The sequence below is a fragment of the Dermochelys coriacea genome, chromosome 14, assembly GCF_009764565.3.
Source record: "Dermochelys coriacea isolate rDerCor1 chromosome 14, rDerCor1.pri.v4, whole genome shotgun sequence".
NCBI classification, from domain to species: domain Eukaryota; kingdom Metazoa; phylum Chordata; order Testudines; family Dermochelyidae; genus Dermochelys; species Dermochelys coriacea.
In genome coordinates, this window is record NC_050081.1 from 28,983,495 (window position 1) to 29,002,979 (window position 19,485).

At 41.9% G+C, this 19,485-nt stretch overlaps 1 protein-coding gene across 2 annotated transcripts in view; it reads right to left on the reverse strand.

The window, feature by feature from the left end:
- LOC119842755 (zinc finger protein 883-like) overlaps positions 1-19,485 on the reverse strand; it is a 76,876-nt gene that overhangs the window by 30,221 nt on the left and 27,170 nt on the right. The window contains exons 2-3 of one of the 2 annotated variants that reach the window (XM_043496773.1): positions 12,367-12,375; positions 176-182 (exon numbers count right to left, since the gene is read on the reverse strand). The exons of the other annotated variant lie outside the window; for it this stretch is intronic. Coding sequence (XP_043352708.1) covers positions 176-179 — 4 coding nt within the window. The 5' untranslated portion in view covers positions 180-182; positions 12,367-12,375. The remainder of the gene's footprint in view (positions 1-175; positions 183-12,366; positions 12,376-19,485) is intronic. 2 annotated transcript variants of the gene reach the window in all.

A 19,485-nucleotide genomic window follows, 5' to 3' on the forward strand; every position in this document is an offset into this window, starting at 1 on the left:
GAAGGCTTAGGTAGGGGGTGGGGTCCTGGGGGGGCAGTTAGGGGCAGGGGTCCCGGGAGGGAGCGATCAGGGGACAAGGAGCAGGGGGATCGGATGGGTTGGTGGTTCTGTGGGGCACATTCAGGGGGCAGGAAGTGGGAGGGAGTGGATAGGGGGTAGGGCTACCACTCCCCCACCATGGAGTGTTCTCTTTTTTGAAAGTTCAAATATGGTAACCCTACCCTATGGGCCAAGCCTCCACTCCTGACAGTTCAAGCTAACCTCCCCCTGTTCTCAGTGAATCTTTGGCTTTAGCTGCTGGGCCTGCCTGCCTGCCGAGACAGAGGAAACAGTATTTCCATCAGGCTGCTCAGTTGCAAATGCAGCCATCCAAAGAAGTGAAGAATGGAAGCGAAAGAGCAAGGCTGGACCATCCGCTGAGCTCCTGCAATCAAGTGAGCACAGCCTGGGAGAGAAGAGGGAAAGCTCGAAGGTGACTGGTGGCTGCAGGGAGCCAGAGGAGGAGAAATAAATAGTTAATGATGAATACTACGGGCTTTATCTTGTGTGGTGAAGGGTTTAAAATGGGTCTAGTTCCTATCACATTAAATTTTACAATCACTGTTTATGATTGAAAGGCAGGTCTAGAAAGGTAAGAAGTCACTCGAGGAGCTTCAAGTCTCCGATTCTGTCCCTATTGCCTGCTTCGACCTGCTGATCTCAACCCAACACATCCCTCAGGTGGTAGCAGTGGTGAGCTCTTTCCCTCCTTTTCTGGATTAGCCACCAGAATAGGGACAGGATACATGTGGCCAAGGAAATCGAGAGGCATGGGGGTCACTTGCAGAGTTTCCTGTTAATGCAGCTCCTATGGGGGAGCACCGTAGGGTTCTGTGCACTATGGGGCACCATTTCTAATTTTGGAGAGGGCAGGGAGGATAATTTCACCATGATTCCAGGGGCTACATAGGCACCTGAAACCTCTTGTTGTTTGGCCAATAACTTGGCAATGGGCTGACAGGAACACTTGCCAGATTGCTTTCCGGGGAAGACAGCTATAAGAATGGATCCAGGGAATGGTTCTGTATCTCTGAGCTGTTTGGACACTTTCAGGGAACATTCCAGATGCAAGACAGAGATCCCCAAAGTTATCTTGAGTAACCCTGAGAGACTTCTGGAAAACTAGCGGATCCCACATCTCTGCTGTCACTTAGCACTGACAAACTTGGACTGTCTAGACCTGTTCATGTATTTTACCTGCTGGAATCTCTCAATAACTTTCATATATAAAAGAAAGACAATTGAATCAATATTAGACCCCCTGAGCTCTAATACTAACGTGTTCTGACATCTTGTGGAAAATCACTTTAGGGACACTGGTTCCAATTGTAATGTATCTTCTTACTTCGTGACTAACTCTTTAGAGAGAGAGACCTTGCCAGGACTCCTGGGTTCTATCCCAGCTCTAGGAGGGGAATGGGGTCTAGTGGGTTACAATGTGGGGCAGCCAGCCCAGGAGAAAGGGGCAATTCTGGCATTTCAGCAGGTCCTACTCACTGCTAGTGGCTCCGCTTAGCATTGGGGAAAGTGGGCTGGTACCGGCCAGTATGGCGTACTGGTAAGAAGTGGCTGCCGGTACAGGTCCATTGACCTGGGATAAGTGACTGACCCTTTGGGCTTGGGAGTAACCCAATAGATTGTGATTTTTTGTTTTAATAAGCTTTTATGACAAAGTCCAGTTATCTGGTTGGTGAGTGTCAAGGTTTCTTCCCCACTCTGAACCCTAGGGTACAAATGTGGGGTCCTGCATGGAAAGCTCCTAAGCTTACTTTTACCAGCTTAGGTTAAAACTTCCCCAAGGAACAAACTATTTTACCTTTTGCCCTTGGACTTGCACTGCCACCACCAAACGTCCCGGTTTATTTTTTGAGAAAGCGTTGTTTAGTAACGTCTTTCCCCCCAAAATCCTCACCAAAACCTTGCACCCCCCCCCCCCACCTGGGGAAGGCTTGTTAAAAATCCTCACCAATTTGCATAGGTGACCTCAGACCCAAACCCTTGGATCTTAAGAACTATGAAAAAAGCATTCAGTTTCTTACAAGAAGAATTTTAATATAAGAAAAGGTAAAAAGAATCACCTCTGTAAAATCAGGATGGTAAATACCTTACAGGGTAATTAGATTCAAAACATAGAGAATCCCTCTAGGCAAACCTTAAGTTACAAAAAGACACAAATACAGGAATATCCATTCCATTCAGCACAGCCTATTTTCTCAGCCATTTAAAGAAATCATAATCTAACGCATATCTAGCTAGATTACTTACTAAATTCTAAGACTCCATTCCTGTTCTGTCCCCGGCAAAAGTACAACACAGACAGCCAGACCCTTTGTTTCTCCCTCCCTCCACCTTTGAAAGTATCTTGTCTCTTCATTGGTCATTTTAGTCAGGTGTTAGCGAGATTATCCTAGCCTCTTAACCCTTTACATGTGAAAGGGTTTTTCCTTTGGCCAGGAGGGATTTTAAAGGTGTTTACTCTTCCCTTTACTTTTATGACAGTAAAATTGGCTGGAGATCCTAGGGGACTGTCTGTGACTCCATGGTAATACTAATATAGTGATCCAGGAGTTCACATTTATTCCTGGCTTGGTGAAATCTAATTATCGAATATACCGCCAGTTGGGGCATCTGCCCTGTGTTCTGACCGTCTGACCTGAGGTTGGAACTCATGGTTGTGAGCCATTCCAGACAGCATGACAGCAATGATTGAGGAAGAATGGTCTAGGTGATTTGGACGCTAACCTGGAACCTGAGAGACCAAGCTCAGATATCTGTTTTGCCATGGGTTTCCTGTGTGATCTTGAGCACGTCATTCTGTGTGTACAACAGTTCCCATCTATAACATGGATATAATAGTACTTCCCTGCCTTGCAGGGTTCGGGTGAGGATAAATATATTGAAGAGTTAGTTGTTTAAACAGAGGTGGTTGGAAACTTTGTTTCCTCATGAAAATTTTATGGGTTTTTTTGTCAAAGAAAATCCCCAACTTTTCTCAAAACTGAACTTTTTTGTCTGAAAACTGTCAAAAAACATGAAATTAAATTAAATTAAATTCAAAATAAAATTTTTCAGCCAAAACTATTTGTTTTCCCAGTTTTCATTTCTTTCAATGAAAAAGAGAAAAATTACGAGTGAACACTTTCTGTGAAAATTTTGTTTGGTGAACCCTGCACTTTGTACATTGGAAAAGAATGTGATGGAATGTTTGGTGAACCCTGCAATTTATACATTGGAAAACATCGTGATGGAATGCAGTCATGGCAGCCATATGGACACTTTAGATAGACAAAGAAGTAAATAATGGGCCTTTTCCCCTGATCATCTGTACAGTTGAGTTATGACAGTTCCTTCCATTTGAGGCTATCATGAGGCTGATGTCATTGTCAGATTAAATTCATCCATGGGCACCATTTAGTTTGGTGCCTGAATGGGAACTGAGTTCTTCTGAGCGGGCCTCCGGGCATAAGGAATAAGTTACATTCCATGTTCAGCATTGGATGAGTTGATTTTTCACTGGCTGTGAAGCACCAAGTATTGGCTATTGCCCAGAACCACCACGTATGTCAGTGGCAAAACCAAAAACCAAGTCCCATGAGAGCTGAGTACATGCTACCTTGGAGGACCTGAGCCTGGAACAAGTTCTGAATTCCTATCGACTGCACGAACTTCCTTAGACTCCCTTGAAAATAAAAGCCCAAATATGGAATTTTTTGCACCATTCTGGAGTCCTTTCAGCATGCAGAATAAAAGTCACATTTGAAAATGTGGCTCAAAACAATGATTGCAAATTTTCTTTTAAAATTAACAAGACAGCAAATACAAACGTTGAAGGACTCCTGAAATAAGTTGGACTTGGCATGGGAGGAAATGATGCATTGTAGGCATCACCTTTGAATGGACTAAAATATCATTAGCTGAGGAGCTGCAGGAAGACAGCAGCTTTTGATGTTTATTTTATTTTATGTTTATTTTACCCAGGCTCAGCGGTAAGTCCTTATTAATGTTCACTTCCAAACATACACATGCACAAAATAATATTTGCCCATAAATACACAAGTATGTACACGTAGAAACACACACACAATAACCCACATTCACAACACACATGTAGTCACAGAATATTTTTAATCATAAACATATAATGTTGTGTGTTCACAAACACAACAATAATGCAGACTTGAATGCCAGAAGAAGCATTGACAACACCCACAAAAGTTACACAACATTTTTCAGTCATAAAAACATGATGTACATTCACATCATGTCTGTTCCCAAGGACACACACAGGAATAAAAAACTCACATGCACATTGATTTCAACTCAGGTATACACTCACAATAATGTACACTGACAACAACACACATGTGAGCAGTGTACTTGACTAGCAAACACACACTGAAAGCAATGTCTCAGTACATGGCACTTATAATGTAATCTCACAAAAAGAAACACATAGAACAGATCGACAGTAGAAACTTTCACCATCAATGACAGCTTGGACGTGTGATTTTTTGGGGGCAACATTTCTATACTGGTCAAACCCCTAGTGTAAACATGGTTAAACCAGCTTATAAATGATTCTGTGGTGTGGCTTGTTTCTTTCAGAGAACCAGTGTAAGCAATACCAGCAAAACTACGAGTACATTTACAGTAGGAGAGTTGTTTGTATTGCTATATCAGCAAAAAATTTTCAGTGTAGACCTAACTAGACATTGTCTCACTCTACATTCTCCCTCTTCTTCTCATATAAACACACACACAGACACACACACGCTCACACTTACAGGCACACAGATTCTCCTCCATTTACTGCCATTGAGTAAAATTATCATCCCCCATCAAGTTATTTAGATACCTAAGTTTTATTTTCAAAAGTGACTTTGGCACTTCTACATATAATACGGCCATATTTTTAAAGGTATGTAGGTGCCTATGGAGGATTATCTAAAGAACCTACATGCTTAATACAGATGGAAATCAATGGGTGTTAAGTGAGAAGATGTTTTTGAAAAATCTCACAACACACCTAAATACCTTAAAAATCTGGCCTGAGTGACTAAGGCATTTTTGGAAATGGAACCCTGTGACAGAAGTGCTTTTGCAAATGATACCCCTTGCCATGAGGCAGCCACCAGCCAGAGGCAGATCCGATTTCTCACGAAAGTGACATATTGCAGCAGATATGAGATGGCCATTTGGAAGTCTAAGGCATCCCATCCTGGCTAATAGCCACTGATGGACCTATTCTCCAGGAATTTATCTAGTTCTTTTTAAAATCCTGTTATAGTTTTGGTCTTCACAGCATCCCCTGGCAAAGAGTTCCATGGGTTGACTTTCTGTTGTGTGAAGAAGTACCTCCTTTTGTTTTTTTTAAACCTGCTGCCTATTAATTTAATTGCATGACTATTAGTTCTTGTGTAATGTGCAGGATTAAATAACATTTCCTTATTCACTTTCTTCATACCAGTCAACATTTTATAGACCGCTGTCATATCACCCTCAGTCGTCTCTTTTCTAAGAAGAAAATTCCCAATCATTTTAATTTCTCCTCCTGTTTCATACCCCTAATCATTTTAGTTGCCCATCTCTATACATTTCCAATATATCTTTTTTGAGATGGGGTGACCACATCTGCACGCAGTATTCAAGATGTGGGCGTACCATGAATTTATATAGAGGCAATATGATATTTTCTGTCTTATCTATCCCTTTCTTAATGATTCCCAACATTCTGTTTGCTTTTTGTTGACTGCCGCTGCACATTTAGTGGATATTTTCATCATCCACAATGATTCTAGCATCTCGTTCTTGAGTGTTAACAGCCGATTTAGACTCAATCATTTTGTGTGTATAGTTGAGATTGTTTTCCAATGTGCACTATTTTGAATTTGTCAACATTGAATTTCATCTGCCATTTATTAGTTCAGTCACCCAATTTTCTGAGATCCCTTTGTAACTCTTCGCAGTCTGCTTTGGACTTAACTATCTTGAATAGTTTGTATCATCTGCAAATTTTGACACCTCACTGTTTACCCATTTTTCCAGATCATTTATGAATATGTTGAATAGTAATGGTCCAGTACCAACCCCTCAGGGACACCACTATTTGTCTCTCTCCATTCTGAAAACTGATAATTTATTCCTACCCTTTGTTTCCCATCTTTCAACCAGTTACTGATCCATGAGAGAACTTCCCTCTTATCCCATGATGGCTTGCTTTTCAAAAGTCAATTTAAATTAAATAAATAACAAAATTGTATTTATCTTAAAATTACTCCAGCCATTATTACTGGCTTTGGAAAGTATCTACCAAGATGGGATGGATCTAAGTAGTGAGGCTGGTGGATTACTTTTGCTACTATGTTCAGAGAAAACTATTGCCATTCTCTCTCTTCTAAGTCTACTGTTGAAACCACTTGGGCCATTAAACAATGCCATCCAGGCATCTGCTACAACAGAAGTAGATCTTTGTCCCGCAATAGAAGCTACATTTGGATCAATCAGAGAGCTATCCATTGAAAAAGTACTGGAAGAAGCAAAGACTTCAGTCCAGAAGTTGACTAATGAAGGCATTTATATTGAATTCTTAAGTGACGAGGACAAGAAGTGTTTGTTAAGACAACTGAAAAAGTACACAGACTTGATTCTTAAAAATCTACAACAGTGACTTCTAGATTCTACTCTGTCTCTACGTAGCTTTTACAGATGCCTGTCTTATAAAACACTGACAGTTGAGTGGAGTGAGGCACTACCAGAAATAGGGCTGCCATGTGCTCAGGACAGAACAGAGAATTTGAAAACAGAGTGGAATATCATACGATGAATGAATGAAGATTTGACTTCAGCTTCTTTTTTATCATCACTAGTGGCTCGACCTGATCTTTAGGCTGTGTGTCCTGGGCTAAAAGAAGTAGGAATTAATCTCTTGCTACTCCCAGTCGCAATAGCTACAGTTGCATGTTCTTTTTCATCATTGAATAGAATTTTGTGTTTTGAAAGAAGTCACTTTCTGCCTGATCATATGAATGAACTAAAGAGCATATCAATTGAAGGAATGGAAGTACCGGACACACGAGAAGCTACCAAATATGAATGCATTGCATTCAAGAAGTTCATTAACAGAGTTGTGCAAAATTATAACAAGAAACCAAGAAGGATGTAGATGTAGTGCTTCATAGAAGGTTTGAGTAGATGATTTTAAAACATGAGTTAAATCTAATTAAAATAGTCATGAAACATTTTTCAGTGTTATATGGCCATTGGTATAGTCTCGGGGTCTGATTATAACATAATCAGGGAGGTGACAGTGTTTAGACCAAGGATGTTTCTAGGTGGTCTTATAGTTGTTACTCTGCCTAAAAATGGTATTTGTGGTGAATAGGGCATGCTCCACACATTTGCTGAGGAGGAGAATACCATTGGGGTTTACATTTCCCACCTCTTCTTTTCCTATTGTGACACTTCAGAATTGGGAGTTTCCGTCTGACTCTGGCATTGAAAACTCCCAGGTGAATGAGTTTGTCTGCCTTACGTGTAGTTGTGAGGATTGCATCAAAAGTTCTAGAAAATTGCTCCGTATTGTCTTACTCATTCTCCAGTGTTGGAGTGTGTGCACTGATGATCGTGGCATATTGGTTGTTGCTAATCTTGAGCTGAAGAATCATGAGATGCTAGTTTATCCCCACAGGAAGCTCCAAAAGCTGACTGACAATCTTCAGGTGGCTTTCCTTTTCAAAGAAGATGTAGCCACCTCCATTCTCTTTTAATTGGCCCTCATCAGCCCGGTGGGTCTCACTAATAGCTGTAATGTCAATGTTGAGTCTTGCCAGTTCTCTGGCAATTATGGAAGTTCTTCTTTCTGGGCATTCACTGTGCTGAGAGTCCATAAGGATGCCAACATTTCAGGTGGTGAAATTCATTGTTTTATAACTCTTGTTCCAGCCGTGGAATTGAGTGATCCCACTGAATACGGCCATCCAGTCAGAAGACTGTGAGACAGCCTATGTTTGGGGCACCTTTTCTCGCCCTTTCACATTTCTGGTCAGCAGAGGGGATACTGAAAAGGCCTGCTCAGTCAGAGCCGCTGCTGCCGAAATGCACTTCTGTCTCAACCAAGCACAAAATCATCATCACATGGCTGCCACCTGCATACAGATTTGTGACTAAAGCCTCCCAGAGATTGCTGCTCCTGTCTTCCCTGCCACTTGTCCATCACCACAGGACTTTGTGCGGGTGTGAACCCACTGCCAGAGGCCTGCATGTGAAATCTTTAATGTGGGGAAACTGGTATGCAGGCAATAACCACACAAAACTTGACAGGAGGAAAACCCTGACTCAGAGGCAAGGAGATCCAAGACAACCAAGGGCCTCCCTCCTGCTGCAGCCCCCATCTGCCTTTACAGCTGCAGAGCACTAGAAGGTCCTCTATATGTGTCAGATACACCATTGGGGTCTTTCAAAGTTTGATACACGATTAGTCAGGAGCCTCGCCTCAGACCTGCTCGCCAAGGGGGACCCAAGCAAGAGTATCAAAGCTCCAGATGATATAGCTCTGAGGGTCTTTAGCTCACGCAAGTCTCTCCACCACGACAAGGTTGCAGTCCATCGGAGAGGAACAGCAACGTACTTCCGCTAATAAGGCTCTTACTTAATCTTGCACCACAACTAACACGCTGGGGTAACTTTGGTTGCTACTCCATAGTTGCTACTAACGCTCTATCACCTTCAAAACTAACTAGATACATTATACAATTTAGCTACATTTCAATGTTTATATTTAAGTGCATCAGTTTTAATTAAGCATCACTCAGTTTAATCTGAATCCTTAAGAGTCTAGAGCGATTAATCTGTGTATCTAGCCTGTTTCTTATCACTCTGTCTTTAGAGGTAGTATCGTGGCCCCATGTTATTGTTGTCGTGTTCCTGTATTCAGATTGACCCCTTGAGATTTCTGGTATTCTTTGCATTTCTGAGTTGGACACACTTGCTGTTTGTTCTGTCTTTTCATCCCACTCCTCCACCATTCTTTTAGTACTCATCAAATCATTTTTTCTTTTTCCATAGGCATCTCCTGCCTCTGTCTCAAGCAGATAAGATCTTGATGCAGCATGTTGGTCAATCTCCTTTGCAGGCTTCCATTCTCCTTTTTGATAACTATAATCATTCTCTTTATTTCCCAGTGGTGATAAAGGGGCTTTGCACCTTGGTCAAAAATATTTCTGCTTTGCTTGCCTCAATTTTAGGCCAACGTGTATGTTTCCTAGTATCAGGCTGGGTTGCAACCCCTGTGATTAAATCAGCAATCTGGTCCCTGGATGTCTTCCCGTGATGAGTTTAGCAGGTGATCCTAAATCTCACAAGAACATACATAGAGGTCTAGCCACAGGTCTATTGATAGTCTAGGAGACAAAGATAGGGATCTGTTTTCTCCAAACTAGATTTTTTAAGAATCCTTTTTAGACTTTGTACTCATCTCTGTGCCATTCTATTCAACTGTGGGAACTATGGACTTGATGTTTGGTGAATAAAATCTGTGACGGGATCTCCGGAGCACAACCTGGAACTAGGATACCGCTGTGCCTCTTAACTCTCCAGCGTGGGCTTTCTCTCACAATGCTTTGCTAGTGAGAAGCAGCAACCCCCTTCAGGTGTGGTTATCACTCCATACAATGGCATGTGGAACCTCACACCCAGCTAGATTGCATGGATGCTCCCAGAGCAGAGAAAGGCACCACCAAATATCCAAAGCCCCCAGCCTTGCACCCCAGACCTGTACCATCTTGCCTTGGTCAGAAGCCTGACCAGTGTTAGTTCATTACCAAATCTGCCCCCCCCCCGCCGATGTGGAGAGGACATACATTAGCCTTTGTAAACTGAGCTGAGATTTCCCAAGCGCTTCAGCCAAACCACACTGTTTTAGGTAAAATATATATAGATTTATTAAATATAGAAAGATTTTAAGTGATAACAAGTGGTAGGCCCAAAAAGTCAGTGATCGTTAATGTGAGTGGGATCCCAATGCTGAGATTACTCAATCAGGACAAACTGCAAAGAATGGGGCGATCCCCCAAACTGGTGGTTATTCTAATACTTGAATTCATCAAGCCAGCAACAAAATAGAGCACCTAGAGTAGGTTACCCAGAAACAAAAATCACATTTCCCTTAAACTAATCCAGTTTTGGGCTCCGACCCAGATCTTGCAAATACAGATTTGCAGTGTTTAATGATAGATGTGCTTGTGGTGTCCTGAAGCAAACAACTTCTAAGCATTTTGAATAATCATCAAGCAGAATAAGATCGTCTACATCTTGAAACTCAAACAGATCCATTCCAAGTTTCTGCCAAAGTCTGTTTGGGACCTTATGTGGCAGCATTGGTTCCTGTTGAGTTTTGTTTGTAAAGATTTTACATGTGTTGCATGACTGTAGCATGTCCTCAATTTGAATATTTGAGCATTGTATATCAATGATGAGGTAGAATAGCATTGTATACCAATGATGAGGTAGAATGTAAAGAAATAAGAAGTGATGCAATGGATAAGACAGAGTCCGTCTGGGCAAAAATTACATTGGGGAAGATAACTAGTAAAGCCTCTCCTACGATAGTGCTTGGGGTGTGCTATAGACCTCCGGGATCTAATTTGGATATGGATAGAGCCCTTTTTAATGTTTTTAATAAAGTAAATACTAATGGAAACTGCATGCTCATGGGAGACTTTAACTTCCCAGATATAGACTGGAGGATCAGTGCTAGTAATAATAATAGGGCTCAGATTTTCCTAGATGCAATAGCTGATGGATTCCTTCATCAAGTAGTTGCTGAACCGACTAGAGGGGATGCCATTTTAGATTTAATTTTGGTGAGTAGCGAGGACCTCATAGAAGAAATGGTTGTAGGGGACAATCTTGGCTCAAGTGATCATGAGCTAATTCAGTTCAAACTAAATGGAAGGATTAACAAAAATAAATCTGCAACTAGAGTTTTTGATTTCAAAAGGGCTGACTTTCAAAAATTAAGGAAATTAGTTAGGGAAGTGGATTGGACTGAAGAACTTATGGATCTAAAGGTAGAGGAAGCCTGGGATTACTTTAAATCAAAGCTGCAGAAGCTATCGGAAGCCTGTATCCCAAGAAAGGGGAAAAAATTCATAGGAAGGAGTTGTAGACCAAGCTGGATGAGCAAGCATCTTAGAGAGGTGATTAAGAAGAAGCAGAAAGCATACAGAGAGTGGAAGATGGGAGGGATCAGCAAGGAAAGCTACCTAATTGAGGTCAGAACATGTAGGGATAAAGTGAGACGGGCTAAAAGTCGAGTAGAGTTGGACCTTGCAAAGGGAATTAAAACCAATAGTAAAAGGTTCTATAGCCATATAAATAAGAAGAAAACTAAGAAAGAAGAAGTGGGGCCGCTAAACACTGAGGATGGAGTGGAGGTTAAAGATAATCTAGGCATGGCCCAATATCTAAAGAAATACTTTGCCTCAGTCTTTAATAAGGCTAAAGAGGATTTTAGGGATAATGGTAGCATGACAAATGGGAATGAGGAATATGGAGGTAGATATTACCATATCTGAGGTAGAAGCGAAAATGAAACAGCTTAAAGGGACTAAATCGGGGGGCCCAGATAATCTTCATCCAAGAATATTAAAGGAATTGGCACCTGAAATTGCAAGCCCATAGGCAAGAATTTTTAATGAATCTGTATACTCAGGAGTAGTACCGAATGATTGGAGAATTGCTAATATAGTTCCTATTTTTAAGAAAGGAAAAAAAAGTGATCCGGGTAACTACAAGCCAGTTAGTTTGACATCTGTAGTATGCAAGGTCCTGGAAAAAATTTTGAAGGAGAAATTAGTTAAGGACATTGAAGTCAATGGTAAATGGGACAAAATACAACATGGTTTTACAAAAGGTAGATCGTGCCAAACCAACCTAATCTCCTTTTTTGAAAAAGTAACAGATTTTTTAGATAAAGCAAACGCAGTGGATCTAATTTACCTAGATTTCAGTAAGGCATTTGATACCGTGCCACATGAGGAATTATTAGTTAAATTGGAGAAGATGGGAATCAATATGAACATCAAAAGGTGGATAAGGAACTGGTTAAAGGGGAGACTGCAACGGGTCCTTCTGAAAGGAGAACTGTCAGGTTGGAGGGAGGATACCAGTGGAGTTCCTCAGGGATCGGTTTTGGGACCAATCTTATTTAATCTTTTTATTACTGACCTTGGCACAAAAAGTGGGAGTGTGCTAATAAAGTTTGCAGATGATACAAAGCTGGGAGGTATTGCCAATTCAGAGAAGGATCGGGATATTATATAGGAGGATCTGGATGACCTTGTAAACTGGAGTAATAGTAATAGGATGAAATTTAATAGTGAGAAGTGTAAGGTTATGCATTTAGGGATTAATAACAAGAATTTTAGTTATAAGTTGGGGACACATCAATTAGAAGTAACGGAAGAGGAGAAGGACCTTGGAGTATTGGTTGATCATGGGATGACTATGAGCTGCCAATGTGATATGGCTGTGAAAAAAGCTAATGCGGTTTTGGGATGCATCAGGAGAGGCATTTCCAGTAGGGATAAGGAGGTTTTAGTACCATTATACAAGGCACTGGTGAGACCTCACCTAGAATACTGTGTGCAGTTCTGGTCTCCCATGTTTAAAAAGGATGAATTCAAACTGGAGCAAGTACAGAGAAGGGCTACTAGGATGATCCGAGGAATGGAAAACTTGTCTTCTGAAAGGAGACTTAAGGAGCTTGGCTTGTTTAGCCTAACTAAAAGAAGGTTGAGGGGCGATATGATTGCTCTCTATAAATATATCAGAGGGATAAATACAGGAGAGGGAGAGGAATTATTTCAGCTCAGCACCAATGTGGACACAAGAACAAATGGGTATAAACTGGCCACCAGGAAGTTTAGACTTGAAATTAGACGAAGGTTTCTAACCATCAGAGGAGTGAAGTTTTGGAATAGACTTCCAAGGGAAGCAGTGGGGGCAAAAGATCTATCTGGTTTTAAGATTCTACTCGATAAGTTTATGGAGGAGATGGTATGATGGGATAATGGGATTTTGGTAAGTAACTGATCTATAAATATTCAGGGTAAATAGGACTAATCCCCCCGAGATGGGATATTAGATGGATGGGATCTGAGTTACCCAGGAAAGAATTTTCTGTAGTATCTGGCTGGTCAATCTTGCCCATATGCTCAGGGTTTAGCTGATTGCCATATTTGGGGTCGGGAAGGAATTTTCCTCCAGGGCAGATTGGAGAGGCCCTGGAGGTTTTTCGCCTTCCTCTGTAGCATGGGGCATGGTTGACTTGAGGGAGGCTTCTCTGCTCTTTGAAGTCTTTAAACCATGATTTAAGGACTTCAATAGCTCAGACATAGGTGAGGTTTTTTTGTAGGAGTGGGTGAGATTCTGTGGCCTGCGCTGTGCAGGAGGTCGGACTAGATGATCAGAATGGTCCCTTCTGACCTTAGTATCTATGAATCTATAGGCTTGGCCAAGGGACAGTATTTCAACTGCTTCTTTTACATAACTCTGCTACCAAATGACTTTCATGAATAATAGTCAAGATCTCTTTCTTGGAATTATGATTCTGTCACTTTTTAAGAGAAGTCAATCTTGCATATTTAGATAATCTCCCTGGATAACCAATAAGCACAGATATCATCTGGTACTTCAGGTCCCTTTTCTGACCATCCTTGTAAAATAGTTTATCTTAAAATTTGCCGGACAATATCATTTGCAATAGCTGCTTGAGATTCTTGCCATTCTATATTGAAATCAGGAAATAAGACATTAAGAGGACTATTTCAACATCTGCTTCATAGGACTAAATTGGGGGGGCTCAGATAATGATTGGCCAAGAATATTAAAAGAATTGGCATATGAAATTGCAAGCCCAATAGCAAAGATTTTTAATGAATATGTATACTCGGGGGTTATACCTTATGACTGTACAATTGTTAATAAAATTCCAATTTTTAAGAGAGGAGGGGGAAAAATTGATCCAGGAATCTACCGACCTGTTATTTGACCTCAATTGTATGCAAGGTCCTGGAACAAATTTTGAAAGAGAAAGTAGTTATGGACATAGAGGTTAACCATAACTGGGATAAAATACATTATGGTTTTACAAAGGGTAGATTGTGCCAGACCAACCTGAACTCCTTCTTTAAAAAAATAACTGATTTTTTAGACAAATGACATGACAGATCTACTCTACCTGCATTTCAGTAAGGCATTTGATACAGTGAAAAAGTGACATACATTATGAAACAAAAAAACACACCTACAACACTTGAGCTACTACTCCCCACAGAGAAGATGTTTCACTTAAGGACAATCTGTCTAGTGCCATGATTTGCAACAAAAGAATTGATGACATTGTCAACATTTATGTTTGGTGAATTGAATTAGAATTTTCTTCTAATTGAATTTATGGAATGTCAGACAAGGTTATTGGTTTGACAGTCTCCACTGCTGTTTCTTAAGAATTTTTTCAGTCCTTGTAGACAGGAAAAGCTACGTCCAAAGAGATCTCTGCAAACAGCTGAGCTAATAGGTAATGTTGCACCAATGCACAGAAGTTTGTACAAATCAATAAACGCAATTCGATATGGTCGGAGTAGGCTCGAAAATTCAAGTGGGGAGTTAACAACATGTCCCCATTGTTTTTTTCTCTCAAGACGACATTGCATTAATTCTACTATTGCTCGGATGTACCTTTGATACTCAACAGCTTTTGCATGAGTGAAATTAATTAAATTTTCTATCTTGCACCCTTTTCTTCTCAAACCTTGAATTCAGGCCAGGATTCCACAGAACATTTGTGTGGTGCAGCTATGTGGTGGGTTTTCAGAAACACACTTGCTTTCTTCCAATTCCTGAAACCGTGCTGCATAAAGGCAGCTTCAGTATGTCCAGACTGTCCGACGTGTGGAAAATGCCGGTAAGCAAAACAAAACATGGTGTCTAATGCAATTGAATATTCTAAGCAAGTAAATTGTTTATACCAGCTGCAATTGAAAAACCTGGCTTACGTGCCAAACATTCAGTTCAGGGCTCTGAGGTTCATCATCTGAAATTTGACAGGTATCATCAGGACTAAGGGGCTTTTTGCAATATTAATGGCAGTAGCACTTTTTTCTTTTTCATCTTCTACCTCTGTGACGGGATCCCCAGGGTGCAGCCTAGGACTGTGGGACCACTGTGCCCCCTCAAATCTCTCCAGCCTGGGCTGTCTCTCACAATGCTTTGCTAGTGACAAGCAGCAAACCCCTCCAGGAGCTGTAATCACTCAGTACAACCGCATGTGGAGCCCCACACCCAGCTATATTGCATGAATGCTCCCAGAACCATTCATGAATCACACAGGGAAAGGCACTAGCCATATCCTCACCAGCTCCCCGCCTTCCATCTCAGAAATATAGTGTCGTGCACTGCTCAAGACGAACAATGCAGATTTATTAATTGATTCACCACTTCATCAGTGGAAAGTGGATATACCTCAGCCTTTGCAAAACTTGAGCAGGTTTACCACACACTTCAGGCAAACTCACTGCTAAAGATAAAGTTAAACAGATTTATTGATTACAAAAGATAGATTTTAAGTAACTGCAAGTGATAGGCAAAAAGTTAGCGTTAGTTAGCAAAAGAAATAAAATATAAGCAGGCAGTCTAAACTTTCAACCCTATTAGATTGGGCAACAACTAGACTAAGCAGTTTTTCTCACTCCATTGGATGGTGCAGTCCTTACTATACAGATTTGTCTTTTAAATCTGGGGAAGACCCCTCTGTTGGAGTCTTCAGTCTTCTTCTCAGTGTCTTTGTTGTTTACAGCATAGGTGGGGGCAGAAGAAAGGCCAAGCATGAGCCTGCTGTATTCTGTTTTATATCCTCAGTCCCATGTGCTTGGGGAACACACAAGTCCAGGCATGTCTCGTGGGCATTACTCAGTGTCCAGGCAGGGTTGAGCTATTCCCCTGGTGTGACCTCATGTAGGTGAGTCATTGAATTGTAGCACCCTTGCTGGACAATGACTGTCGATAGGTTGTTTGACATCTCTCCCGGATGTTGGTTACTTTCCTTGCTGTTGCCTCTGGAGAGCTAATATCTGGCTTATTCCCCAAATTGCAGCATGTTTTAGTGACAATCACACCTCACAATTCTCATAACTTCATATGCATTAATGATGAACATATGGATAGAGAAATGACGTTCAGCAGATCATAACCATTCCCCTGGTACCTCACATGGCCTGCTTTATATGTACTATCACAATTGTATACAGATGAGGAATATGGGAGTTACAAGACTCTCCCGCAAGGTATATAGTATGTCATAACCTCATTTAAAATAGTGACACACCATTCATCATCACTCTTGTTGCTGTCAGATGCAATTACCTCTTCAGTAACTTGATCCTTCTCTTCCTCGATTTCAATGTTCCTGAGTGGGGTGGCAGTCTGTACTGGGTCCTCACCACTGGTTAATAGAGAGTCTTTGTTTTCGTGCCCCTTTTTGTAGAATTAAGAACTGATCCGTACTTAAAACTGATCCTCATGATCACCAAACGTAAACAACCTCGACCTCGCTGCTTCACTCCTATCACATTGTTGACTTTCAACATACTTTGTCATGTGACATGCTCTGAGATTATGTTAACATTTACCATTTACTGTGTAGTGCACAGGCGATGCTCAGTTTCACAACTGTGTACCAGAGTTTTCAACCCAAGTATGGCACTGAAGGCTGATGATCATCTCTGGAAATGCTTTGGGGATCTCTGGAAATGGTTTCATATTGAAAAAGGCTGCTCTGAACTGATTTAGGGCAAGTAGGTAAGGATAAGAATGTATTCATCAAATACATTCAGTGAAAAATCAGTGTTTCCTCCCTGGTCAGCCTCCACTGGCAATGAACAGGGTCCATCCCTGTGATGAAGGGGGCAAAGTAGGATATCTGGAAGATTTGGAGACTCGGAGCCATAATATAACAACTGGAGCAGGGGACCTCAGTGCTAGAGAGGGTAAACTGAGCACAGGTGCTGTAGGAGGCGTTACCAGGATACCTTCTGCTTTGTCCTTAGGAGCAGCTGGAGGAGGTGTAAATCCAGTCCCACAAGATGAATGGGACAAAGCAGACTTGAGCTCACTACTCAAGGCTGGCTGGCTGTGGCGGAACACTGTGAGAGAGTATATGTTGGAGGGACATGTGTGTGTGAGAGAGAGAGAGTGGTGTGTGTGTGTGTGTATGTGTGTGTATGTGTTGGAGGCAGTGTGTGGGGGACACAGTGTGTATGCCTGAGAGAGAGTGTCAGTGTGCTGTTTGTTTAAGCTGCTTCTTGCTTGTTCAGAAGAGCAGCAGGTGCAGCTCCCACTCCTGAGCCAGAGGCAACAGCACAAACTCCCTGTCCCCCCCACCCCAGCTCAGCAGAGACCCACATGGACATGGAGCATCAGGTGAGCTCCCTCAGCACCTTGCCAGCCATGGGTCAGCTTCCCACAGAAGGGGTGACTTCTCCAGCTCCAGCTTCAGCTCCACTCTGTCTCAGCTCTGCTGCTCCTGCTATGCTTCCAGCTTCTCTGCTCCCCAGCTCAGCTTGGGCTCCTGCTCTCTCCTTAGCTCAGCCCCACTCTGGCTTGGGCAGCCAAGGACACATGGAATATGGGACCTCCTGACTCCCTCATTAGCCCGCCTGCCTTGTCAATCAGAGTCAGGTAACTTGTTTTCCTTTAAACTTTCTCATTTTTTCCCTATTTTTTAAGTTGATTGCTGTTTAATAAATTGCTGTTTAATAAAGGTATACATACAGATGTCAGCTGGGAAGGAATACTGCTCATTCATTATATAGGCCCTGGTAGACCATACAGGAGGTTTATGAACACCAGCTTGGGATTCACCAGCAGGGTGTATGAAGATCTGACATGCTATAAATGAAACACATTGAGACTTTGTTCCCATCCAGTAATACGGATTTCAGCAGGTGTCTGTGCCCATTGTTATTTGGAATGACCCAGCCTATCCTTTCCTGCTCTGGATCATGATGTCTTCATGTAACAGAACCTGGCATTGGAAGGGTTAATTACACCCTGAGCAGGTGCTCGATGGTGGTAGAATCTGCATTTGGCTGAGCGAGGCAGGATGGTTCTGCCTAAAAACCCGTTGAGATGTGTGCCGTGTGCTCAGTGCCAGCTGCTGTGCCCTGTATGATACACGCGACGAGAAGGCAGAGAGCTGTCTCCAGGAGCTGGTCAATGGTTGTTCGGGTTTATGGGCCTGTTACACAAAGCGCACAGCTGATAAGATGGGTGGGATCCAGGATGGTGAGGGAAGTGAGAGTTGCCATGCCTGTCACAGCTACACTATGTTGGGGGAAATGACCATCATAATGGATAATGTGAGTGCAACATTTGTGTGTTGTATCAATGAACCAGTGCAATTCAATCTGTTTCAGTCCATCGTTACCAATTTTATAATGATACGTGGTGGTGAACTAAGTCTTTATGAAAAGATTGCTTTGAAATTCCAGTCTGTATTGTGTGCTGAGTACTCACACTCCAAGAGATTGAGCTGCAGAAATACTGTATCACAACTTAGGAGCACATTAAGATGAGGTATCACTATGTTACCCTACATCCCCCCCCCAAAAAGCCAAACCATAAAAAGTCACATGTAAGAATGGAATTTCCCATGGCCAATGCACTTGCACCCCTCCCCCCGTGGACGCACATGGGTGGAGTGCAATAGGTACATCTGCCCAAGCACCCTGCCCATTCATAAACTGCATGGAGTGGCCCATTCCCCACCCAGAATAGTCATTGACTGTGGAACAGCTTCTATAGGAAAGATTGAGGGACAGCCCCTCAAAATATCCCATAACTCAGTGGTTAGCATGCCTCTCCTAAGAGCCTGAATATCTGGCACTGCAATTAAACAGCCCTTTAGCCCAAATCCCATGAGCCCAAATCAGTTTACTCATAGATTCATAGATACTCAGGCCAGCTGTGGGTTTTAAGAGCAGTGTAGACATACCCTTAGACATTACTCCATCTTTCTTCACCTGGTTTGAGGACACATTACCCACCAGGTCAATGAGTATTTCAGATCTCACCAAAATACACACTTACCGCCAATTCTTATCAACTAAACTAAGATTTATGAAAAAATAAAAGCGAGAGCATGTTGTGGTTAAAGTCCATTATACATACAGAAATCAATAAAGTTCTTAGCTCAGCTTCATAGTACAGATGGTAAGCTGCTGAATTGCAAAAAGTTCTTTCCAGAATGAATTCCATACGTTATAGTCAGGCACTCTATATAGAGTTTATTCAAATTCTTGCATGAGAATTAGCAGGATAATCCAGAGTGGAGCTGGAGACCTCAGTCTTGCAATTCAAGCTTCCCCTGACCAAAAGCAGATCTGAGAT